General features: G+C 49.3%; 7 protein-coding genes across 15 annotated transcripts; 4 read left to right on the top strand and 3 right to left on the bottom strand.

Annotated features, from left to right (window-relative positions):
• The first annotated feature begins 341 nt into the window (after positions 1-341).
• Positions 342-1,966, top strand: FOXG_08475 (uncharacterized protein). The gene is made up of 4 exons (XM_018387436.1): positions 342-487; positions 543-692; positions 748-861; positions 914-1,966. Exons 1-4 carry the CDS (start codon positions 467-469, stop codon positions 1,739-1,741), a joined length of 1,113 nt encoding a protein of 370 aa, XP_018245285.1. The 5' UTR covers positions 342-466; the 3' UTR covers positions 1,742-1,966.
• Positions 1,865-6,751, bottom strand: FOXG_08474 (uncharacterized protein). The gene is made up of 5 exons (XM_018387435.1): positions 4,664-6,751; positions 4,516-4,611; positions 3,803-4,470; positions 2,722-3,743; positions 1,865-2,672 (listed from the first exon to the last, which is right to left on the bottom strand). Coding segments are annotated over exons 1-5 (1,926 nt in total). The 5' UTR covers positions 4,803-6,751; the 3' UTR covers positions 1,865-2,671.
• A 1,370-nt stretch (positions 6,752-8,121) lies between these two features.
• FOXG_08473 (uncharacterized protein) lies at positions 8,122-12,664 on the top strand. 5 transcript variants are annotated; one of them, XM_018387434.1, is made up of 5 exons: positions 8,144-8,412; positions 8,538-9,297; positions 9,388-9,467; positions 9,516-11,656; positions 11,756-12,659. In XM_018387434.1, the coding sequence occupies exons 2-5, from the start codon at positions 8,641-8,643 to the stop codon at positions 12,133-12,135; spliced, it is 3,258 nt and encodes a 1,085-aa protein (XP_018245283.1). In that variant the 5' UTR covers positions 8,144-8,412; positions 8,538-8,640; the 3' UTR covers positions 12,136-12,659. The 5 variants fall into 5 exon arrangements, with proteins under 5 accessions (XP_018245282.1, XP_018245283.1, XP_018245281.1 ...); XM_018387433.1 differs by having other exon boundaries at positions 8,122-8,412; positions 8,538-9,467; XM_018387432.1 differs by having other exon boundaries at positions 9,516-12,664.
• A 691-nt stretch (positions 12,665-13,355) lies between these two features.
• Positions 13,356-16,868, bottom strand: FOXG_08472 (uncharacterized protein). 3 transcript variants are annotated; one of them, XM_018387428.1, is made up of 4 exons: positions 16,436-16,849; positions 15,981-16,384; positions 13,496-15,926; positions 13,378-13,432 (listed from the first exon to the last, which is right to left on the bottom strand). In XM_018387428.1, the coding sequence occupies exons 1-3, from the start codon at positions 16,583-16,585 to the stop codon at positions 13,730-13,732; spliced, it is 2,751 nt and encodes a 916-aa protein (XP_018245277.1). In that variant the 5' UTR covers positions 16,586-16,849; the 3' UTR covers positions 13,378-13,432; positions 13,496-13,729. The 3 variants fall into 3 exon arrangements, with proteins under 3 accessions (XP_018245276.1, XP_018245277.1, XP_018245278.1); XM_018387427.1 differs by having other exon boundaries at positions 13,356-15,926; positions 16,436-16,868; XM_018387429.1 differs by lacking the exons at positions 13,378-13,432; positions 16,436-16,849 and having other exon boundaries at positions 13,461-15,926; positions 15,981-16,415.
• A 193-nt stretch (positions 16,869-17,061) lies between these two features.
• FOXG_08471 (uncharacterized protein) lies at positions 17,062-17,954 on the bottom strand. The gene is made up of 2 exons (XM_018387426.1): positions 17,679-17,954; positions 17,062-17,622 (listed from the first exon to the last, which is right to left on the bottom strand). Exons 1-2 carry the CDS (start codon positions 17,770-17,772, stop codon positions 17,255-17,257), a joined length of 462 nt encoding a protein of 153 aa, XP_018245275.1. The 5' UTR covers positions 17,773-17,954; the 3' UTR covers positions 17,062-17,254.
• A 1,611-nt stretch (positions 17,955-19,565) lies between these two features.
• FOXG_08470 (uncharacterized protein) lies at positions 19,566-20,946 on the top strand. Of its 2 annotated transcripts, XM_018387425.1 has the most exons (4): positions 19,566-19,760; positions 20,043-20,196; positions 20,254-20,487; positions 20,546-20,946. In XM_018387425.1, the coding sequence occupies exons 1-4, from the start codon at positions 19,758-19,760 to the stop codon at positions 20,572-20,574; spliced, it is 420 nt and encodes a 139-aa protein (XP_018245274.1). In that variant the 5' UTR covers positions 19,566-19,757; the 3' UTR covers positions 20,575-20,946. The 2 variants fall into 2 exon arrangements, with proteins under 2 accessions (XP_018245274.1, XP_018245273.1); XM_018387424.1 differs by lacking the exon at positions 19,566-19,760 and having other exon boundaries at positions 19,801-20,196.
• Positions 20,947-21,018: 72 nt separating this feature from the next.
• FOXG_08469 (thimet oligopeptidase) lies at positions 21,019-24,131 on the top strand. 2 transcript variants are annotated; one of them, XM_018387423.1, is made up of 4 exons: positions 21,019-21,164; positions 21,215-22,163; positions 22,212-23,317; positions 23,369-24,131. In XM_018387423.1, exons 2-4 carry the CDS (start codon positions 21,432-21,434, stop codon positions 23,643-23,645), a joined length of 2,115 nt encoding a protein of 704 aa, XP_018245272.1. In that variant the 5' UTR covers positions 21,019-21,164; positions 21,215-21,431; the 3' UTR covers positions 23,646-24,131. The 2 variants fall into 2 exon arrangements, with proteins under 2 accessions (XP_018245272.1, XP_018245271.1); XM_018387422.1 differs by having other exon boundaries at positions 21,019-22,163.
• The last annotated feature ends 154 nt before the right edge of the window (positions 24,132-24,285 follow it).

Genomic DNA, 24,285 nt, shown 5'->3' with positions numbered 1-24,285 from the left:
ATAAGTTCTCTCTTTTGTTTATGGAAACCTATACTAGAACTTCTACGTGTTATTGCCCCCATTGTATCTCTTGTCTTCCTTTATTAGGTACCTTATTCTCTTGCTACTAAATAGCAGAAAATGAAGCTATGCATTTCATAAATGCGAAATAAAATAGTTGATACCTCTGGCTAAGAAATTAGCTAAAGCTCCTAACAGCCTCGTCTTGTTCTTGAAAAATATGATAAACCAGGCCGATTCTGCCCCGCCACCATGATGACACAAAAAGAGACCCTTGGAAACTTCTTCAGCATGTGGGTCCAACTGAAAATTCACTTATTGACCACTAAAAATGATGCCCAGTCCTGCTGAAGCAGCGATGACTTCAGGCCTCTACCCCCACTACTCTCATGCCCCTCCAAAATCATCACCAACTCTAAAAATTCACTTCAACAACACATATTGAAGATAATAACAGAAAGAGAAGATGCCAACTGAACTAGAAGAGGCAAGTTACCCTACGTACTATAGCAGAATCCTCGGTTAACATATATCGACTGCAGCTCGTCGGCTTCATCGCCAACCCCAACGCTCAGATTCGTCTGCTTGCTGCCGAGAACCTCGTCCCCTACTCATTGTCAGAACCCAGTATCTTCAAGGCCGAGAAACTTCAGCCAGTCAAGCATCTCAGTTTCCTAGTCCGAGACCATCCTGTAAGTCGGGCCTGCAAGAATGAAAAGGGTCTCCCTGAGACTAATGATATCTCAGAAAATTGCCGAACATGCCATCACAATGCTGGTCAACTTATCGAGTGACCAAGAGGTTCTCGAATTCCTTGCAAAAGACGAGAAGTTCCTCGGCATTGTATTCGATCTCATAGTGGTATGTTTAAAGGCTGAAGAGACTTATTATCAGTCGCTGACATGGCACCTAGAGCCCCGAAGAGGCTAATGCCAACTTGTTAGCCATGCTTGTGGCCAACCTATCCAAGTGGGATGGCTTGAAAGATTTCCTCAAGCGAAAGCAAGAACCCCCAAAGGAACTAGGCTCAGACCAAGTTGTCCTCAACCAACTACTAGATCTATTTGTCAAGGGACAAGACGGCACATACAACAAGAACGCAGACTTTGACTATCTAGCCTACGTCTTCGCCGATCTCTCCAAGCACGCTGATATTCGAAGGCACTTCCTTGAAGAGCAGTCTTACGACAAGGTCATTCCCATTACCAAGCTCAAGGTTTTCACTGAACACAAGTCCGATATTCGACGAAAAGGTGTTGCTAGCACTATCAAGAACGTTGCCTTTGAGGTTTCATCTCACCCTTCATTCTTATCTGAGGATAAGATCGATATCCTACCTTATATCCTGCTCCCTATCATGGGTAACGAGGAGTACGATGTTGATGAGACAATGGATATGCTGCCTGATCTCCAACTGCTACCTCCCGATAAGAAGCGAGACTCAGACAACCAAAATGTGCAGACACATGTTGAGACACTCACACTATTGACAACAACACGAGAAGGACGAGATCTCATGCGCCGAGTTAAGGTATATCCTGTCATCCGTGAGACACATTCACGAGTCAACGATGAAGGTGTTCAAGAGGCTTGTGAGCGCTTGGTGCAGGTATTGGCACGAGATGAGGAAGATGAGGGCAAGACAGAGAATGACGTTAAGGCCATTGAGGACAAGCCCGAGGCTACCAATGGACGGGTGGAAGAGGTTGAGGACGAGGATGATCAACTGGTTGAGGTCTAAATTCACCAGGTTCACTAAAAAGGTGAACTCGATGCCGTTTATCCATGCAAGGAACGAGACAAGGCTTCAATTTTGGAAAGGCACCACAGGGTCAGATTAGACGAAAGAACAGAGACCAGAGAGCTCTTTCATATGGAGTGGATATTATGAATATAGGTACTCAAAAGTAACGTATATAGACATTGAATGTTTTGCAACAAAACGAGTGTAATCCCGCCATGAACCTAAACCAAGGTATCGTACTCCTAGAATGCTGAGCCCGTGAAAGAATGTCCTGCCGCCTGATATCGATATGTATGCCCATACGTTCCATCATAAACCACATTTCAAACGCCATCCTCTGATTTTATCTCACATTAAAATATCTATTTAGAATGACCCATATCCTCATCACTTTCCTTAAACATACTCTTCCGGATAGGGCTTGCTGAGGCCTTGGCTGTGATGTAGTCCCGACCAGGAGCCTCGCTGGCACTGGGGGGAGACACTGGTGCAGGGGATACTGGCCCTTCACCAATGGGTGAATTGGGTGTTGGGTCTGCAGGAGGAGAGGGAAGTGGCGGCGACGGCAAGCTCGCATCGTCGGTCCTTGGACTTACAGGAATGGCCGTATGCCGGAGTGCCAAGGCATCGCCCTCAGATACGCCAGAAACATCGGATGTTACGCGAGTGGGTTTGCCGTCGCCGCCACTTACACCGGATACATCTGATGTCATGCGATTATGACCTGCCGTGGGAGAGTCAGGCTGCGATACTTGAGGTCCTGTCGATCTCGAAACGGTGCTTGCATGCTCTCCTCCTATAGAGTAAGATTTGCTAGAAGGATTTGACATGGAGCGAGGTTTGCCGTCTTTGGCAAAGTGGGAGTACTTTTGGATGATATCGATGGGTGAGAGACCTGTGTCATGGAGCTCAGGGGGTCGTGAGGTGTCTAAAACTGTCAGTAACTGTCACCACTTAAGAATATAGTTGTAACCTACCAGGCATCTCGTGGATCTGGGGTATCGGCTACCTCAGCGGGAGAGGCAGGATAGGCAGGATCATCAGACGGTGACGGTGAAAAACCGACGAATCTCGCACTTGAGGCAACTTCAGTTCCAGGACTTGTAGGGGTCTCGTCTGTTGTGACTGTAGGGGCCTTCTCGTTGTGCTGGCCCCTGATCCATGATCGGATACGTGAGCCTGGATCTTCAGTACCGTCGTCGCTTGATCGGTTCTTGAAGATCTTGCGACGGCGCCAGAGGCAGAAGACAACAAGGATACCGGTCACAAACATCAGTCCAAGAACGACTCCAAGAACTGGTGCAACCCAGTTTGGAAGACCAGAGCCGCCGCTCTTGTTGTCGTCATCATTGCTGTCGCCGCTGTCGAGTCGAGGTCTACCGGTTGAGACTGCCTTGGTATAAGGCCAGTATTCCTTGATCTTCTTGGTGTCGTATTTAGTGCCGAAGATATCTTCAAGGGCGGATGTCGACCAGCCGTCTGCAGGGGCAGTCGCCGTTGCGCCACCTTTGGCATCACCTCCGATTTCAGAATGAATCTTTTCGTGAACGCCGTAATCGCTGTACTCGTCAGGATCATATCCGTCCAACCACTGTCCACTGGTGACGTTAAAGTTCACAATTGGGCCCTGGTCAAGACAAGTAATCGAACTTCCAGCTTGAGACGTGTAACCACCAAAGACAAGCATTTGGTCAGGGTATGGCATGAAGCACTTGTGTCCGGCGCGAGCATGAAGAGATTTTCCTTCATTAATCTTGATCCACGTGAAGGATGGCAACGAGAGTACCCAGACATCATCACTGTAAGCGTCCAATGGATGAATACCATCGAACCCGCCATAGTAGAAGATGTTGAAACTTGAACGATCTGAAGCCGTAGCGACAACAGCACATCCTCGAGTTCGTGCGCCTGGACCGTCCTTGGTTTCCTGCTTGTACCACTTCTTGCTGTCTATGTCGTAGACGTCGATTGTCTGCATAAACTCAGGGCTTTGCTTTTCCTGTCATCGTGCAGTGTCAGTATCACTTCCATATCGATGTAAGTTTGGATATGACTTACACTCTCTGTCTCGTTTGCGGATTTGCCACTTCGTCCTGCCCATTCAGGATAGACAACACCTCCCAGGACAACAAGAATACCTTTCTTGCCCACAGGCACCCAAACGACCTCTGCATTGGCACGTCCCTTGGGCCCTTTTAACGTTGTGTTGGTCCAAGTTTCGTAGAGCTGCTCCTCCATGTTCAAGGTAATCAGCGTGTCGGAAACATTCGTGGCCTTGTTCTTGGGATCGTTCGTGAAGAAAGCTCCATATGTCGGTGATCTCAGGCCAGAGAAATAGAACGCAAGGTTTTCAGATGGTACATTTGCAGCCCCTCCATACGCGACGTATCTAGTGACGTCTTTGTTCAGCTTGTCATCAACAAAACTTGGCTTCCATGTCGGCTTGTCCGGTCCATACTGGTATGCCTGGTAGCCCAAGACTTCATCCTTATCGGGTGCCTGGTACAAGTCGTCGTTTCGCAACAGATCGCCACCGTAAAGAAAGAATTCAGCATCATTACCAAGAAGAGCGCCGTCGATAAAGTTAGGCGCAGCGCCGTTACTGTTTCCTGAGCCGCCTCGTGCTTTTGACATGGCTGGTTTGTCGAGAAGAATCTGCGTCACATTCGTCGTCGTATTAAATGGAGTGCTCAGATTGAAGTTGAGGATAATACCCTCATTGTTACCTTGGATTGTTAGTTCGTCCAAGTAAATAGACCGGAATGACCAACCTGTGTCAAGTCCCGTAACAGTTTTGCCATCATTCATATGTGCAGTCCATTTTATATCACCGCCGTCTAGATACACCATATCCCGAATCATAATTGCTGATTAGATATTAGACAAAGCCTTGGCTAGATTAACAGACGGTAGTCTCACCTCTTGGCTGCTTCCAAATACATATTTCAGTACTGATTTGGCCATCTTGCCAGGCATCAAACTGGGCGACGGCTGGACCTATGGTCGCGGCCAGGAATGCCCACGGTGCAGCGTTTCGAAACATCATGACTGCAATCATGAGCTATTCAGAGGGCGTCGCACAGAGCAGGTGTTTGAAAGAAATTAACTGCAAGAAGATGCTAATGGACCATTGCTTATTCTGTCCTAAAGACGCTCCCAATGGCCGGCAAAGAGACCGAATATCCGCTGGGAGGCAAAGTGTACACAAGTAACAAGGCTAGTTTGGGAAGGTAAGCAATCCCTATTGAACAAAGAAACAGCCTCGGCCTAGAATCAAAGATCACTAAAGTGTCCGAGCAGCTCGATGCTTGGTGGGTTTGTGCAATATGCACGTAGAATGAGTGGGCAAGGATCAGGGAGTTAGAAGCGAAGGCAAAATGATTGTAATATGAGAAAGCAAACGGTACAGAGAGAATCCAAAACGGTCTGTAAGACACAATGCTAAGATGGAAGGCAAGTGGACAGTATTCTCTGTCGAACAAACGTTCGCCACTGAGACCAGTTGAGATCGGAGGGATGGGGAATGGGTAGGGCTGAGGGATCAGCTGTTCCTCATGTCAAGACAGCACATTCGTCGGTTAGAGGGTTAAAGAGCCATTGAGATACATCCATGCTCTTCGGTGGCCGCCCATGCGAATATGGACACCATCTTACTGCGGTGCGGCATGCTCTGCATGCGTTGGCTACGGTCAGGGTTATGCTTCCGAGCTGACACCGTTCTGTAAGGACATTGCTTTTGACCAGGATCACTCCATATCTCTCTACTCAGCCTCAATCCTCTGGAGCCTGATTCTGCCGCTAAAGGATGAGGAGCTAGGCTGACCGTTGAAAATGGTTCATCCACTTCAAGTGTGGAAATTTTCAGAGCGGTAAACAGGTGGATATTCTGTTGCTAAGGGCTGACCTCGAGGAGTTTTTTGATCTGGGATCGACCTGGGACTGGACCAGGGTGTAGACACTGCTCCAAACAGGCCCTTTCAGCTTCTGCACCCGATGGGACGGACGGTAACCGATGACGGTAGAGGAAATAGATGAACAGCCGAGTCAAGATGCAGGCTGTCAAGTTTTCTCTAACAAAGAACCAGTAGCTATGACTGAGAAGCAGACGAACCAACAGGAGCTCGTTGGTGGTGTTTTGTTTCACAGACTATCAACAGCCACAACCGCTAAGTGGCCCAGGCAGTTGGAATCACGGCGATCTCGCATGAGGTTTCAAGTTGATTGGACCAGTTGATCGGGTTGGATGAGGATAAGGCTCGGGGCAAAGACTTTTGCCTTGTCTTTCTTGTGGTTTTTCTTGTCAGCGCCGGAACGCGGACACGGACATGACCGAACGGAGTAACTGGCTCTTTCTGGCAGAGATGTCAGAGTCGCAAGAAGAAAGCGCAAATCCAAAAGTGCCATCCGTCGAAGGACGGGTAAAGAGACTTTGGAGGCTGGGCTTGTCCAGGATTGGACTGACATGGCCGATCTTACCATCCACATCCCTGCCAAAAATAAGCACTGGCACCTGTCGGGGAGGAGACAATGTAACAAGACCACATCTCACCCATCGGACCCTCTCTCCGTGAAGCCAAGGAGAGGAGAGCCTCCGTCCACACAGAAAAGGGTATTATTTTTGCACTGCAAGGATGATCTCTCCATCAACTCATGCGCTGTGCTGGCAACCTAACCATCCACGTCTCTTAGTCCGCTGCATATCGGACGCAACTCATCGAGGCCCCCGCAGCCACGGGGAGTGGCCATGATGAATCAAAAGTCGCGCAGATGTCAGATTGAATGCGAGGTTGTGACCAGGCGTGGGGGAGGGAGGAGATGATGAACTGTAGGCAACACAGCATCCGGCTTTGGCGATGTTTGGTTATTAAGGTGGGCGGTTGTTAAATGAGTGTGGACTTTAGAGAACAAAGAAACGGTTCAGATGATGATTCATCTGCCAACACGTCAAGTCGGCGAAGGACAATATCTGATCCGACCACCGTCGACCCGTGATTGCAATGTTTTGTTGTTGTGGTAGCCTCAGAGAGACCTTCAGTTGAATAAGGCTCGGCATGTGGGCTACAGCGGGGCTCAGGGTCGACCCAGTGGGTATCCCAGCGGGCAGTCAGCTTTTAGCTTAATTATCCTGGTATCCGACGTTCGATTGACCGACAGACAGCCATCCATTCTGGAGTCAGGTACGCGAGAGCCTAGTACAGAATCTGCATTCTTTTTTCTCCGTCTCGTGGAAAACAGGTTTTTTATTTAATAGTTCAGTGCTTTTGGAGACAAAACTCCTGCAATGATCGCCCGTGTTAAAACGGATCGTAAATCAGTGACAAGTGACGAAATCGGGAGTCTCCACTCTCTCCCGCTCTCACAGGGCTGGACCGAAGCAAAAACTTCCGCCCTGGATTGGGTTGCTTTGTTTAGACTCCCACCAATCACAACACGAGATGCCCTGAGAATCAGGCTGTGGCGTCTACCTGCCCGCCCGTTTCACTACAAGCCACCCACTAACTCTACTTGGCTTGCTTGGTTCCGAGGAAGTGAGCCTCGAACTTCCCGTCTCAACCTCACTCGCTCGACTAGTCAACTTCTATTGAGGCCTCTCCACTTTCATCTTTGACATCCAACTTCAAAGCACGTACGCATGTCTTTGTGTGCTGCACTTGTTCTGCTTTAGTGTTTACGCAACATAATTTTACAACCAATGACTCGCCGAATCACACTGTGACTGGTCAATTTGCACTTTTAATACGGGAAATTCTGAAACCCTCTACACCCAAAATGCCCCCAACATCCTTTGAGATCCGGCTTTCTGTGAGCCACAGCATCATTGGCGTACCTTACACATCGAATCGGTGACACTCTTGCTGCATTGTCTATTATTATCACAGACCACTCCGCAAGCTTCCTCTCCCGTGCCAACATCACAGCCTTGCGCGTCAAACCTTGGCTTTCAGGCTGAAGAACGGAGAACGGAGTACCGTTCGATGGGTTTTCGGTCAATTATAATCCCAAACCATGCCAGATATTCCATCTTGTCTGTCATGTGGTGGCCTTGTTGTCAGCATAACCCTCGTGGGTTGTAATGTGATATTGTCACTTCTCCGCCCCTTCACGGCCCGCAGCTTTGGATCTAAGAGTGTGCGTGCGTGATATTGGAGTCTCTCAGAGGCATCAGAACAAGGCCCTTGTCCAAGTGGACCTTCAAAAGTCGTGCTGCTTTCTCAATCGGGGCATATCTTAATGTGTATACCCCTGTCAGACCCTTGTTCTCATCCATGTTCTATGCATGTAAATGCATTGTTGCTCATGCTACGGATTGCTCAAGGTCAGCAAGCTCAGGCGAGGTACCCACAAACTCTTCCAGCACATTTAGCTACAGTGTTGTACTCCCTCTCAATGGATCTTTTGTGATGTTCCTTGCTCTTTGTCTTGAGTCATCTTTTCTTCGGTGACCAGACTAGGATCTCTTTAATTTGGCTGACGCTTGGCTGTTGAGTTTGATTACATACAAACTTTTCCACCTGGTAAATCGGCTCTGCTTTACATCGACCCGCAACTCGGCTCTCTCAGCTGCTCCCCTGCCGTATCTATACTGCGGAGTGGCTTACCAGAGTAAATTAACTCTACTTGTGGATGTCGATGTATGTGGGCTTGAATATCCGCATTGCCGGTTTCTGGTAAGGCTCTCTCTGTTGCTCAGCCCCCAACCCAGTCCCAGCTCCTCTATCATATATCTGTGATATTTCTTCAAGCTCAATGCATTAACTCTCTTTGTTTGACGTTTTCTAACATCTCAACCAAGAAGAGTTGGACTTTGACGTTCGTTTCAACCACACTCGCTACTGGGTCCAGACGGCTCTGACGCTGGTATCACTCACTCATTGCATTGAAGGCAGTTGCCTGCCATGCGCTTCTCACTATTGCTCAGTGCCTTAGGTGCTGTAGCTGTTGAGATTCCAGCTCAGAACGCTGGAGAAGGTCTCTATCGAAGGAGTGAATCAGCAAGTATACAACCTGCTGCTGCCGATACGCAGGCGCCCGCTCAAGATGGATACTTCGCCAGCGCTCCCGAAGTTCAGACTTCTGCAGCTAAGGTCGAGCCAGAAACAACAGCGGCTCCGGCACCCCAAGTCACCACTGCCGCGCCGACTGAGCAAGACGAGGCCAGTATTGGCGGGGCCGATACAGGAACCCCGTACATCGAGGACGGCACAATGGTGGTTTGGGATGCTAGGTGCGGCTGTCCTAAGCCCGTGACGACGACCGTGGTGGTTCCTCCTCCTCCCCCGGTTATCACAGACAGCTATCCTGCCAACGATCCAACCACAGTAGCTCCACCGCCTGAGACCACCACCGAGCCGCTTCCACCGCCCCCGGTTATCACAGATACTTACATCGTAGTTCCGCCTCCAACCTATGGGCCCTCAACCACCAGCGAGGAGCCTCCTGCGCCTCCAACGACAACGAGTGAAGCCCCATTGCCCCCTACTACCACAACCGAGCCGTATGTACCTCCGACTACAACGACCGAAGCTCCTGAGCCTCCAACTACTACCACTGAGGCCCCTAAGCCTCCGACAACCACTACTGAAGCTCCTGAGCCTCCAACAACAACGACCGAGCCGTGGGAGCCTCCAACTACTACCACCGAGGCCCCTAAGCCTCCGACAACCACCACTGAAGCTTCTGAACCTCCCACCACGACTGCGCCACCTGAGACAACTCAATCTTGGTAAGTCGCTATTGATGATCCAAATAGCTTTCACTAACATGCTTGAAGCGCTCCTGGCGGCATCACCACTGTCACCGAAAAGGTTACAGAGAAGGTCACCGAAAAGGTCACCGTTACTGAGACTGAGAAGGTGACGGAAAAGGTCACGGAGAAGGTGACGGTAACCGAGACTCAAGCTGCATCAACAGTCACAGAAACAGTTCATGAGGGAACTACTGTGGTTGAGACTCGACCTGGACCGACGTATATCGAGACAGAGCCGGTAACAGTGATAGAAACTGTGCCCGGACCAACTTTCGTCGAAACACTTCCAGGGGAGACTATTGTTGAGACTCTACCTCCCGTCACAATCACGGAGCCTGGAGTAACAATCACAGAAGATGGGGGTACTGTTACGGTACCAGGACCAACAGTTACCGAGGCTGGAACGACTGTGACTGAACCGGGCACTACTGTAACGCTTCCTGAAATCACTATAACAGAGCCTGGCAGTACCGTGACTGAGGCTGGAACAACTATTACTCTCCCCGAGGAAACTGTCACTGAGCCCGGAAGCACTGTCACCGAGGCTGGAACCACCGTTACTGAACCTGCATTGACAATTACCGACGTCGTTACTATTCCAGGAAGCAGGGTTACTATCACTGAGGCTGGAGAAGACGAGACAGTGACTATCCCCAGAACTATTGTCCAGCCTGGTGAGGATAGAACTGTGGTAAGGACTGTGACTCTACCTGGCCAGGAAACTGTTGTCACAGTGTCTGGTGAGGAAAGGACCGTCACAGTTCCCGGAGAGCGTACTGTTGTTACTGTCCCTGGAGAGCAGGCTACTGTCACCATTGAATCGGTCGTCACAGAGAGACTGCCTGCAGAGACTGTGACCCTGACTAAGGACGGTGAGACGGTTGTCACAGTGGTTCCAGGCCCTACAACTGTCTACACTACTACCTTGACCATCGGCCAAACAGTACAGCTCCCTCCTACCACAGTGACGGCCACTCCTGGACGCATCACCTTGTGCCCCAAGCCTACAGGTCGATCTGCGCCACTCAACCGCAAGTCTGATCTCACATTTGGTTGCGAGCCAGGCTACGTCTGCAACCCGCCGAAGCCAGCATGGTGCAACTTCTGGGCGGAGCCACCTGATGAGGACTACCTCTGTGAACCTCAATACTGTATCAAGGCTCCCAAGGTCAAGAAGGCTAAGTGGCGCAAGAACAAGACTGGTTTCTATCCCCGTTCTCCTGGTTACTTCAACCTGAACCCAGAGGCTTTCGGTCTTTCTTATGATATCTTTGAGAAGCAAGTCTACGAGAAGACTGTGAGTGGTGAACTGAAGACCTTCTCCACCGGAAACTGGGCTTCACAGACAACTTTGAGTGACTGGCCTGATGCTACTACTTCGGTATCAGAGTCTTATGACAACATCCCCAGCAACAACCAGCGACGTGGACTCCACATGTTCGACAGGCGAGATGTCACTCCAGCTATTTGCTACGATGACTGTGATGGTGCTTACAAGATCGCACTCTCAACCGGAAAATCGGACAGGCTCTGCAGAGCAGGTTCTTCGTTCCGCGGCAGCTACGATATGTGCCGCGACTGTATCAGTGACAACACTTCCAAGAGCAAGAACACTATTCGCGACTATGTTGAGCCTGAGTTCAACCAGTTCATTGATTATTGTGACGGAAAGGATACCACGACTGCCACCACAGCTGCATCAGGTCCTGAGTCGCAGGTTACTGGATCTGCGGATGTGGAGACGACAGGACAGGTCGAGGCCACCTCTGGCGATTTCAGTGCCCTTCCAGTAACAACAGAAGAGTCTGAGCCTGAGTCTACCAGTGCTGAAGCGGAGCCCCAGCCCACCACTACTGACGCTCCGGAGCCTACTACAGAAGCTGTTGTTACCTCTGATGCTGCTGAGCCGACTACTGTTGGCGATGGGAGCACCGAAATCGCGGAACCTGTTTCCACAGAAGATGCCTCTACAGAAGTTTCTGAGAAGGCCCAAGCGACCACAGATGCAGCTGGATCGACTTCTGGTGCATCACAGCCAACCACATCTGGAGAAGCTGCTGAAGAGAGTTCGGTTCCGGCTGAGACAACTCAAAAGGCCGAGGCGACCGAGACTGGGACAGCAGCTGAGGAGACATCAACCAACGGGTCTGAAAACTCTGAAGCTGGTGAGTCTACCACTTTGTCTGTCACAGCCAAGAGTGTTGTCGTAACTGTCACATCGTCACTTGGTGACTCTGAGACTGATTTAGTTTCTACCATTACAGAAATAGGATCGAGAACAGCCCAGACCAAAGGTATCGAGACGGATTCTGCCGAGACAGGCTCAGAAACTGATGTTTCTGGAGCTGCCACTGAGACGACTGTCAAAGCTACACGCTCTGACAAGGCAGATGCTACTGAAACTGAATCTGAATCTGGAGCTACCGCAACAGAGACAGAGTCAGGATCGGAGACAGAAACAAAGACAGAATCTGGCGCTTCTGGGGCGGCTACTGAGACCAGGTCGCGCCTCGAGACACGCACTTCATCGTCTACCTCAGACGAGACTGCCGCACCTTCAACCGTTGAGGCTTCTGCATCACGGTTGACAGCTGGCTTTGCCATTATCGTCGCAATTTTCTCGATGCTAATGGTGCTCATTTAATCTTCACACAACAACCACTTTTTGAACATATTTTTTCGCTACACTCCTTACATTAATGTCTATTCGACAATGACTACACGTTTATGTTTACGCTTCATGGATACTCAATGCACATACAGGATTTTGGAAGAGACGACTTTACACATTTGGATATTTGGCTTTTGCCACGACACTCATTTGGCGCATGGTGGGAAGCATATAGAATCAGCATTGAGATACCAGACACTCCTTACATATATACCACGGGCATGAGCGAGGAGATGAAATTGTTTTAGTAAGGAGATGGTGGTCATGAATGACCAGATTTAATAGTAAGGGGGTCATATGAAATGCATGGCATGCGGTTCAGAATTGATCATATTGTCGCCGCCGTTTTGGCAGGCTGAGTTTTACAATCTTGTTGTCTGTTCTGTTCTGTGTGAGTTGGTGTGGCGTGATGTGATATAGTACAAATATAGAGTACAATCGCCTGTCATATCATACATAGTACAATCTGACAAAAGAAATAATGATGATAATCGTGAAGTCGTCTCGAATCGTGCAACATCCGGCTCCGCTACCAGGCGCACCGAAAAGACATGTCTTATTGATTTTTAGTAAATATTAAATAGTAAATATCTGTGGTTATGAAACTTACTGTTTTTTTATATTTTTTCTCTTTTTCTTGTTTGTTTACCAGTCGCTTAGTCCAAGTTCCTTGCGTCTGACATTGAGAGGCTCGTCAAAGTTGCCAGCTTCAAGGCATTCAAGATATGCAACTTCAGCATCAACTGTCGACCTGCGACGAGGGAAGACCCAAAAGGAAGGAAAATACAGGCCAAGCATATTGACAATGTGTTTTGGATATGGCTAACAACCAGTGTTGCTCTTAAAGAGATATGAATGTAATTCTTGTGAGTGAAGGTATTCAGAAACTGTCTTAGACTTCAGAAAAAGCATTCCCGCCACCTATTATATATCCCAAACCCTCTCTCAAATCTGAATTCTTGTAAACGCCTCCATCCCCAAAGAATCCCAAAGCCCTATCGCCATGTCCGCGATCTCGGACGGAAAAGGCAAAGGTTGAACCCTTAAGGGTTCTGGGCTTTTAGCCTGGAATGCAAGGGGCACTGAACGTCTAGTGGCGGCTATGTACCCTGATCAGTCTCTAAGGAAAAAATAAGAAGTCCTAGTTTCTTCGGCATAGCTTCTGTGTGGAATGCTGAAGCTCATAGATGCGGCTGTAGTGTAGAGTCAATCTCGTAGAGGCTTTGACGTAGCGATCTGCTGATGGTTCCTGAAAGAACGGCGTCGATCTCTAGAAATGTGACGACATGAGAGGCTGAATTCAAACAATCGAATAGGAAATGGCATAACTAACATAGTTTGTTAAGTTTGTGGGTGCTTCAACAAGAGTCCTTTTCTTTCGTTCATTAACAAAAATCCAGTATCTGAGAAAATTCATCATGTTCATCCCAACCAACGCCGTCATTCCTGAGCTTGTTTGTCATGCACGTTAAGTAAGTTACATCAAAGAGCAATAGTCAGAGTCTGTGTCTGTATGTATCCAGCTTTTGCCTCCCATCCGTCATTCATCTATCTAGAAAGTCATGTCTCATTCCACAACCAGTCCCTCAAGCACGCGCATTGCTTTTGATCCTTCACTCTCAAATCGGTTAACAATCGACTCGCACTCATACTTCAGCTTCTTCTCGGCCTCTGAAGCATTGTAGTAGATCCACTCTTGCACTGTCATCTGCTTCTCGGGTGACGTCAAAGTCTGACCCTGCTTCAGGTATCGTTCTACGCCATTCTCCTTGTCTGTGTTGACACGTGGTGTTCCGAAGACAGCCTCGAGATCCAACTCTGTCCATGGTGCTGTGCTGCGGAGTCCCGCAATCACGTTGCGCCTGGATGGTGACGAGCGCGTTGGTGTAGAGTTCACTGGTGCAAGTGCTACTCTCTTGGGATTGGAACTCGTGGTCAGTCTGGAAGAGGGCGGTTGGTTCTCGGCGTCAGAGGATTGGGGTGATTGAGAGGGTGAGATGGCTGCTTGTCGAGCCGAGGGTGCGGGAGAAATGATTCTCCCAGGAGTAGATGGCGGATTCGCCAGGTGAGCCGCACTTGCGGGTGGTGATGATGGCATAGGCTGAGGTGCGGGAGATGCCTGCGCCGATTCGAACGATACAACACGGGAAGAGGGTGGCCTCTCGTCCTTCTGTTCCTCGGACGCGTAGACTTCGACGTCCTCTTGCATGCGCTCTTCAACCGGTTGTGTGAAGGGCTGTGTGGATTCCTGGCTCGCCGCTGCTTCCATCGATTTCCGAGCTTCCAGTGACTTCTTTGAAGGACGTCCACGACCACGTTTAGGAGCCGCTTCACTCACTTGGCTCTCATCAGGTCCAACAGATGGACGAGATGCCAATGAAGCTTTGGAAGGACGTCCCCGGGGTCGTTTGGTGGGTTGCTCCTCAGCAGGCTCTGGGGTAGCTTCTTCTGGTGCTTCAACTAGTTCCAAATCATTGGCAGAAGCCCTCGAGGCGAGGGATGCCTTGGATGGGCGTCCACGACCTCGGCTGCCTGTACTCAAACGAGAAGTATTAAACTTCTTGACAACAGTGTCAGTGCTAACAAGACTATCATTGTGGGTTGTCTCATCAACCTGAGTCTCTGCTTCTGGTTGTGTGACCTCTTCCTCGGGCATTTCGTGCTCCTGTAGCTGTGCTTTCTCAGGCTCAATTTCATCTTCCTCAACAGGCTCAGGTGCCGCCTTGGCCTTCTTAGACTTGCTCTGCTTAGAAGCTTTTCTAGTTCCAGCCTTTCGTCCCTTCTTTGGGATATGTAATTCCTGATGTTCAGGCTCAGGTAAGTACTCAGGTTCCATTTCCGGCACTCGTTGAGGCTCATGGTGAGGTGCTGGCTCCTCATCAACCTCCATCTCAGCCTGTAAAGCTCGAAGTTCATCATCAACTTCGTCTTCATTAGGCTCCACTGGCTCAGGATTCAGCATGGCATAGTCCCGGGAATACTCGTGTTGCTCAGCCTTTGCTGCCTTTTCTCCCTTCTCTTTCTTGCTCTGACGTCTTTCAGAATCAGAGTCAGCAGTTATCTCCTCGTCTTCAGTAAGCTGTCTCTCAAGGTCTGCTTCGAGTTGTCGCTCAATCTCATCATCATCAGGGAATGTTCCAGGAGTTGCCTCGTAACCAGTCGTCACTACCTCCGAGGTCGCAGAGCCTGAGGACACGGTGCGAGAAGATTTAGCGGATGCCTTACGTGTCGTCGTCTTCTTGCCGCCCTTCTTAGAAACAGAGACTTCGGTGACATCAACCGACTCATCGTGTTGCAATGTCGACTCATTTACAAAAGCGCTGCCACGTTTCCGCGTGGCACGCTTCTTGCCAGGTGGAGACATGGCCATGCTACTGGCGTCTTCCACTGCTGCGCTGTCTCGCTTCTGCCCTCGAGCAGGCTTTGTTACTGGTGCCTCTTCTTCTTCAATGGATGCCTCGACGTCCTCGACGGGTGCTTCCTTCTTGGCTTTTGTCTTTCGTCCTTTCGTAGTCGCTTTGCGAGCCTTTGTCTTCTTTCCACCCTGTATAGTCGAAGTTGTTGTTAAGACGCTGTCCTCAATGGCAGCTGTAGACTCGTTGATCGAGGTCACCTCAGATGCGACTGTAGCGACTGATTGCGCAGACAATCGCGAGGCTTTAGATGCGCGTCCAGCTTTGCTTCGGCCAGATTTCTTAGTAGATTGCGTCTCTTCGAGAAGAATGAAGAACGGGCAGCCAGGTGATCGGTTATAATGCTCATCTCTGTAGACACCCAGTCAGTCCACGCGATATGGGAAACGAAGGTGCGATACTCACAGAGGCTTGTCGCCAGGCTCCCAGCCGTCGAGGGCGAGTTGGCAGTAGGTGCACGTGGCCATATCGTCCGAGTCTTCAGTCGGTGTGTACTTCCATCCCGCGTCGACCAGCTGCTTGGTTTTGCACTTCCATCCCTTCTTAGAATCATGGGGCCACCTTCCAGCAAATGTGGCCTTTCGAGCATCCTTCATATATGGCTGATCAGGATCTTGTTGCGCATAATCTCCGACCTCGGCTTCAATCGCGGCGACAACCGCCCAGCCACATTCGGGAGCATGCTTCAGGTGCTCGAGGAGAGGGTCGTCATTGGCTTCCCAGCCGTCGAGACCCTTTTGGCATAGAAAACATGTGGCATTGTCGGGGTTTTCTGGTGTAGGATTGAAGAAAAGTCCAGCGCGGGCGAGCTACAAGATTGTCAGCGGATTATTATGGTGCAAATGTCGTGGTCATCGTACGCTCGCGGGTGTGATGCTCTTGTGCGGCCAATTCAAAGCTTTTGTGCCCCTTCCGCTCGCTGTAGAACCTCGCTTTTTCGAGTTCTTCTGAAAAGAGGCCAAACGGCTCTCGTATGTGATGAATTGGTCTGTGACGTCGTCAAAAGACATGGTTGTTGTAGTGTTGCGCGTGAAAGCGCGGTCAGTCAAGGGTATTTAAAACAAGACGCGATGCTTCGATTGTGGGCAAACAAATTGAAGAGCTTGGTCCAGTAGCTAGCAAGCGGTCGACGACGTAGAAAAGGAGAAAATAGAATAAATAATCGCACTCATGAGAGGATATTTTCAACTCGAAAACAAGGGCGCGCGCTGCGTCAACACAATAGAACTGAATGACGGTGAAAGATGGTTGTGGTGGAAGGAATTGAATTAGAGGTGATCGTAGCGAGCGAGGATCTATCCAAGACAAGCAAAGCAAGCAAGCAACGCAAAGTGTCGGAGTGGGTCCTGGCGCGTTTGTTTACTTTGGTGGATCCCTGCCAGCAACTCAACCCCAGAGATCTAAACATCCATGGACTTAGGGCCCTAGGTCACCAATAGAGGCCTGAGAAGTACAGAACTTTGTTACGGTGAGTATCAGGTGAAAATATTTCAATGTTGTTGGGGTTAGTCGACTGTCTATTCCGAGATATTCCTAAGTCTGTACCTATTATTACCAATTGGCTCAACCATGTATCTCTTGGCACCGACATCAATCACATAGGAAGAAGCAAACATCACAAGTAAATCTTATATAACCTGACCCGTCAATTCTGACTTGAGACCCCGTACATTGATATATCACAGCTTGCCAGCAGCCTTCAGTCCACGCTCACCATCAACCAAGATACACCAGCCCTCATGACCTCGGCCACCATCACCAGCAACAACAGCTTCAAATGTCCCAGGAGCGTTGGCAAACTTGAGAACAGCATCATCAAAACTGCCAGGCTGCAGCCACACCGACGGAATGCCCTTCTCCTTTGCCTCTTGAAGCACCTTTAGGGTCGCTGCTGGTGGAGTAATGACTGACAGAGACGTCTGCGTAGGGTCTGAAAGAGCGGTCACACTAGGAACAGTAGGGTGGTCCTTGTTCAAAGCGTTGATTGTCTCTGAGCCCGGGTTGATGGGAGTTACTGGTAAGTCATGGTGGAGATACCAGGCAAAGACTACAAGTTCCTTGATTAGCAAGATACTATCACATACAATGAACAGGTAGCCTTACCGCGATGTCCGAACTTGGCAGGGTTGGAGCTGGCACCTGCCACGGCATAAGCAGATGACGCAAAGAATTTACGAACAGTAGCTTCAGTTGCCATTTTGAAGATAATGTATGTTGTTCAATGCTTAAAGGAACAAGCGTTTGATGGTGTTGTAAGTGAGTTTGTGCCGAGGATAAAGGACATTGCGGGGCTTTACTTAAGACACGCAATATCTCACTCACACTTACAACTGATTGCCCATCAACCGGCCATTATAAATCATCGCAGTGTTCGAAGGCTATAGGCGAATCATGAGGCACTTTCCATGTGAAACGCCATTGCCACTGGACCAATTCCCCATTCGGGCAAGTTCCCTCGTACAACGGATGTATCTCCTAGGAGATTGTTGAATTGACACCGCCATTGGAAAGCTGTCTACTGCCTCACATCTAGGTATCGGCTGGGTCGGATGATACTGTGCATCTATCAAGAGGGATTTCGATGCCACTTTATATTGAATCTCTTTTTTGCTTATCTTATGAATTCTAACGTGACCATCAAGTTGTTGTCAAACTAAGTCTATGCTCTTCAACAATTCGAAAGTTAAGAATTCTTTCACACACAGACGCCAACTCGAATCATTTAATCCTTCAGAGGCAGCATGTACAACGATGGAAAAGACGATGTCAGTGATTGGAGTAACTCATCTAATCTACTGAAGACCTCATCGAGTTTCCCGTTGCAGCAGAAGTGCGATTTTGGAAAGTTGCAAGTTTATTCAGCCTCAGTGTTCAGGGTAACCAACAACGGCTTTGAATCATGAAATACAACGCGGGACAGATCATGATCGGTAGTTAGCAAGCGAACAAGATCTGCGATAAGCTTCATTATTAGCCAGGACTTGAATGATGCTAGCCAAAGCTGGGAAGACTCAAGCCAAGAGATAATTTCCGAGATCGCGGGATGAAATGAAACCCCCATGATGGATTCAAAAGAGATTAAGCGATTACAATGACGTCGTTTTGGAAATTTCAATGTCACATGAAGGGTAGCAGCAATCTCAGGGTTTGCAAAGCTTGGGGTATCTTATCCGAAGTGGCTATCAGGTATAAGGTATGCATAAATTAATCAGACCTCAGTGTAGACACAGAGTAGTGAGGCTATCCTGACCTAGAGTCGCCAGAACAGATAGTCCATAGAGTTTTGGTTATTGAATTGCCGCAGAAGGGTCACTCAAAACATGACGGCATGTATCTCTCAGAACATAAGGTTCTGGGGTATCAATTAAAGAGGGTTGTCGGCGTAGAAAGACGAGATGAAGCTTTGCAGCGACGTATATAGGGAAATGGATAACCAAGAATAATCGATACGTAGTGAACGGTTTGATGATTTGATCATTCTTAGCTCGCATAAGTGAAACATTGAAACTAAAACGTTGTTTCATTGGAGAGTGTAGCCAAGTATTGGCAGCCTTAATCGACCATTTTAATACAAAGAGTCCTTGTGAGGCTCTGCTGCATTTGGAGGGATGGATTCCATCCAGTGTCACGATAGCCTCACCAGGAAGAGCTTCTGCCAAGATGTATTGAAACCTGAGAACTGCGACTTCGGCAGTTGATTTTTATGTCGAGAGACCTCTTGGGCCAATGTTTGACATAACTTTGATTCATCTAAAAGGGGTCTTGCATTATTTACTCCGGTTTCAATAGTTTCACCGCCAAACGGCATTAGCAGAAAGAGGACATAATGAGGCAGACAGCTTTGGTGGATGAACCAGCATAGGGGTGCGCAGGCTTTTTCTGGACCTACAGGCCTGGCTGGCTTTGGCCCATAGGATGACCCCGTTGCCCCGTCAGTGTATGGGAAAAGAGCCCAGGGAGGCCAGAGCGTGGAGAGGAAATGCAAACGGAATGCAATCTTGGCCCTCTTTTCCTCTTTCTTCATCTTTCAACCTCTCAACACCATTTCCTGCACTCAAGAACCATCTCAAAGACATCTTTCGACCGTTATAGCAACTGTTTGTTGTGTCACCAACTCAACCAGCCACCCACACCCACACCCACTAACGTCAACGTTAACCCCTCTAATAAAACAAACCAAAAATGGTGAGTGAGCTCAGTTGCCCCGGACACCCCTTTCTTCGCCCACGTAAACAATGCACCCCGCCCTCTGATTCGACAGTTTGGCCGCCCGAATAAGTTGGAAGTTGGTTTTGCTTCAGCTCGCCCGGCACAAGCCTTGGTTTTTCTACCTGCATCTCGCATACTTCTACAACTACCGAGTAGCAACACTTTCAATCGCATTCTTCAGAACGCATTTTCCACATACACTCGAGCCTCGAAATCAATCCATAAGCAATCATGTCTTCTAACAAGTTCGATTCTCAGGCTTCTACCAACTACAAGGAGGCTTTCGCCCTGTTCGACAAGCGCGGAAACGGCCGTGTCACTGTTGACAGCCTCGGTGATCTGCTGCGCGCCTGCGGTCAGAACCCTACCCTCGCTGAGATCCAGGACCTCGAGAAGAATGTCGGTGGCGAATGTGAGTACACTTCCCGTGATGCGATTTAAAAGCGCATAGCTGACCTTGGCGACACAGTCGACTTCGAGACATTCCAGCGTGTTTTGAACCGCCCCGGCGGCTTCCGCGATCCCGGCGAGCCTGAGGAATACTGCCGCGGTTTCCAAGTGTTTGATAAGGATATGACGGGTTTCATCGGCGTCGGCCAGCTCAAGTACATTCTGACAAACCTGGGCGAGAAGATGACTGATGAGGAGGTCGATGAGCTCCTCAAGGCCGTTGACACCAGCTCAGGCCAGGTCAACTACACTGGTAAGTTCTGCAATACCTGATACCCAATGGTGCAGCAGCTAATGCGATACAATTAAAGACCTCGTGCGAACCATTCTCGCCAACTAGACAATGTATAGATATGGGCGGGTTAGGTTATGCATCTGCGTTGACGGACCGGCGTTTGCTTGATTGATTGATTATGGATATGGATGGAAATCGGCTATGGGAACGCTGAAATGATGAATTATTGCTGCGCATTTGCGACGCACTAGCATGTTGGATTTTTGTAGATACTTAGGGGACAGGAGTCTAGAAATGAAGCTCTATGTGCCTTGACTTTGACGGTGTCTCATTTGGTGAAGTTATCATGGCCTGAGCTTATGACGACTGGTATAAACAATCCTACGATTGGCTTTCGCTTCTGTTTACATAAACAGTTTCACATAAATCAATTAAACTCGGTTATGGCCTCAAGCCTAAATTATGCCATAATTATAGCACATGATAACTCATTAGCCGCCCTGATCATGACACCGCATCCGATTGCCCCGCGTTTTCCACCCAGAAGCGGGTCCATAGGAGCTTTACCTTAGCTGCACCTTCACTTAAGGTATCGCCCCATCTTGCTGCATCTACAGTAACGCCCTCTCAACGCCTTTGACGCCTAGAGACGGATCAATCGATTTAGTCCCAGAGCATAAGCCCCTCTTTCAACTGTAGGTTGCCTCAATCATCCATGGTCAAGCCAATCGGCTAACATCCCAAGAAACATCCCGAGCCCGTCCATCATATTTGTATCCAAGCTGGATAAGCGAGCTTCCCGCAGACCCCTCCTCCTCCTCCTACTCTCTCTCTTCATTCTTCTCGTCGCCGTCACTCTGGCTTCCTCACGAGCCTTCTCTCGTCTCGGCTCTTTAGTGAATCACTTCAGATTCCAAGCCCCACGAACTATTCTATCACGAAGACAGCTTGTTACTAGCACAATGGCTCCCGACAAGTATCGTAACCCTCCTCAGGCACCGCCTCTGTTCACCGCCACCCCCGAATCGATCGCTGCCGATACCAAGAAGCTTTGCGATGCTACCAAGAATGTGTTGGACTCTGTAACTGCGAATGTTACTGCCGACAAGGCGTCTTTTGCCAATGTGCTTGAGCCCATCCTCATTGACGAGAACTTGGCTGCTACGCAGAGACGCATCTTGACCTTCTACCACCATGTTTCCACCAACAAGGAGCTTCGCGATGCCTCCACTGAGGCTGAGAGCGCCTTCAATGACTTCGGCATTGAATGCAACATGCGGGAGGATGTCTTCAACGCTGTCGATGCTGCCTACGCTAACCGAGCATCTCAGGATCTCACCAAGGAGCAGGCGCACGTCCTTGAGAAGGAGCGACAGAAGTACATTCGAAACGGTCTTCGGCTGCCCGCCGGTCCCAAGCGAGACCGCTTCAAGGAGATCCAGAAGCGTCTGAGCGAGCTTGAGATAAAGGCCCAGAAAAACCTTAACGAGGAGAAGGGTGCCATCTGGTTCACTCCTGAGGAACTCAAGGGAGTTCCTTCTGACGACATTGACATTGATTCCCTGGAGAAGGGTACTGGCGAAAATGAGGGCAAAGTCAAGCTGTCCTTTAAGTACAACCATTACTTCCCTCTCATCAAGTATGCTATCGATGCCGATACTCGCCGCAAGTACACCATCGCGGAATCCAACAAGGTGAGACGAGTAACGAAACTTCAAAATCTCGGCTAATTGAACCTTCAGGCGAATGTCAATGTTCCTATCTTCCAAGAGATCATCACCCTCCGAGATGAGGCCGCTCGCCTTCTCGGTTACGACAACCATGCCGCTCTACGCATTGAAGAAAAGATGGCCAAGACTCCTGCTGCTGTTCGCACTTTCCTAGACGATCTTCGAAACAGATTGGCCGAAGGTGGTGCGAAGGAGATCAACGCACTGAAGGAGTACAAGAAGAAGGACTACGAGGAGCGCGGCCTTTCATTTGACGACAGCTTCTACATGTGGGACACATCGTTCTACTCCAGAATACAGAAGGAGAAGGAGTATAGTGTTGATGAAGCCGCCATCTCACAGTACTTCCCTGTTGAGTCGACATTTGCCGGCATGCTTAAGATTTTCGAGGAGATTTTCGGCTTCGTGTTTGTCGAGCTCAAGCCTGAAGAGCGAGCGAGGCTCAGCCCCACTGGCAAGGCCGAAGACATTGTGTGGCATGAGGATGTTCTGATCTACAGCGTGTGGGACGATGAGGCCTCGGGCTCAAGCTTCAACGGTTACCTATACCTGGACCTTCACCCCCGTGACAACAAGTATGGCCACAACGCCAACTTCAACCTCGAGCCTGGTTATGTCACTGAGGATGGCAAGAAGCATTACCCCGTCACTGCTCTTGTCTGCAACTTTAGCAAGCCTACACCAAAGAAACCTTCTCTGCTTAAGCATCATGAGGTTGTGACCCTGTTCCACGAGCTGGGCCATGGCATTCACGACTTGGCTGGCCGCACCCGCTACAGCTACTTCCATGGAACTTCCACGGTGCTCGATTTCGTTGAAGCTCCCTCTCAAATGCTGGAGAACTGGTGCTGGACACCTAGCGTGCTTAAATCGCTTTCCAAGCATTGGGAGACTCAAGAGCAAATTCCCGACGAGCTTATTGAGAAGCTTGTCTCTACCAAGCGTCTCAACTCCGCTATAGGTGCACTAGGACAACTCGTTATTGGACTCTTTGACATGACTGTGCACACACCCGAGTCCCATGAGGCTGTCAAGAAGCTCAACGCTGGCCGAGTTTGGAACACCCTTAGGCATGAGATCTCCGGCACCAAGGGCCCTGAGGATCTGGGCGAGGGACTGTAAGTACCTACTGGAGATAACATTTGACTGTTAAACTAACTTGCATGTAGTGAATGGGGCAATAGGCACGCCGGTATTGGCCACTTCATCGGCGGCTACGATGCCGGTTACTACGGCTACCTCTACTCAGAGGTGTTCTCGCTCGACATGTTCCACTCATTCTTCGCCAAGAACCCAATGGACGGTAAGGAGGGTCGCCGATATCGCCATACCGTTCTTGAGAGAGGTGGAAGTATCCCAGAGTTGGAATTCTTGAGGGAGTTCTTGGGCCGAGAACCTAGTTCGGAAGCTTTCTATAAGGAGCTTGGACTTTCTTCAACCGCGTAGATAGCTCGAAGAAAGCCGCGAAAAAAAGCCGCGTAGACAATGTTTTATCATACCAAAGTCAGCGAAGCAGAAGAGAATAAACCATCAGCGATTGGTCAGATAAAAGAAATAATGTCGTGAAAGGACTGCAGCTCGGAATGTTTATCGATGACCGACGTGGAAGTGTTGCACGAGAATAGTACCAAGTTCTTGGTTTCCAGGGGATGCGGTGATATAGGAGAACAGAATCTCGTATCTTGCGGCCACCCGCGCCGTAGATCTTGGTACCTTGGTGTTGTGCCTGGAGATTGGCCATGCAATGACCACACTCTAATGTTGTTACTGGACGGGCTGCAGATGCAAGGTTGGCTGCATGGGTAGTGGTGTTGTACAGTTATAGCGTTGTGTAACTCAGCGTTTTCGCCAAGTCGAGGACTGATAATTTGAAATTAGAAAAACGACCTCGTAAGAATGCAAAATGAGAACTCAGCTGCGTCTATCGAATGCAATCACCCGTTACCGGGAAGTAATCTTGGAGTTCACCGTGGCCTGCAGGCTCCCTTTCGGTCAGGATTTCTGAGCGATAGAAGCGCTTATTTAAGCTTAACTTGTTGAAATCGATTTGAAAGAGCTGATTGGAAGCACAGGGAGTGGCCTAATA

This window comes from Fusarium oxysporum, chromosome 2 (genome assembly GCF_000149955.1).
Source record: "Fusarium oxysporum f. sp. lycopersici 4287 chromosome 2, whole genome shotgun sequence".
Lineage (NCBI taxonomy): Eukaryota > Fungi > Ascomycota > Sordariomycetes > Hypocreales > Nectriaceae > Fusarium > Fusarium oxysporum.
This window is presented reverse-complemented; position numbering and strand designations above follow the sequence as displayed.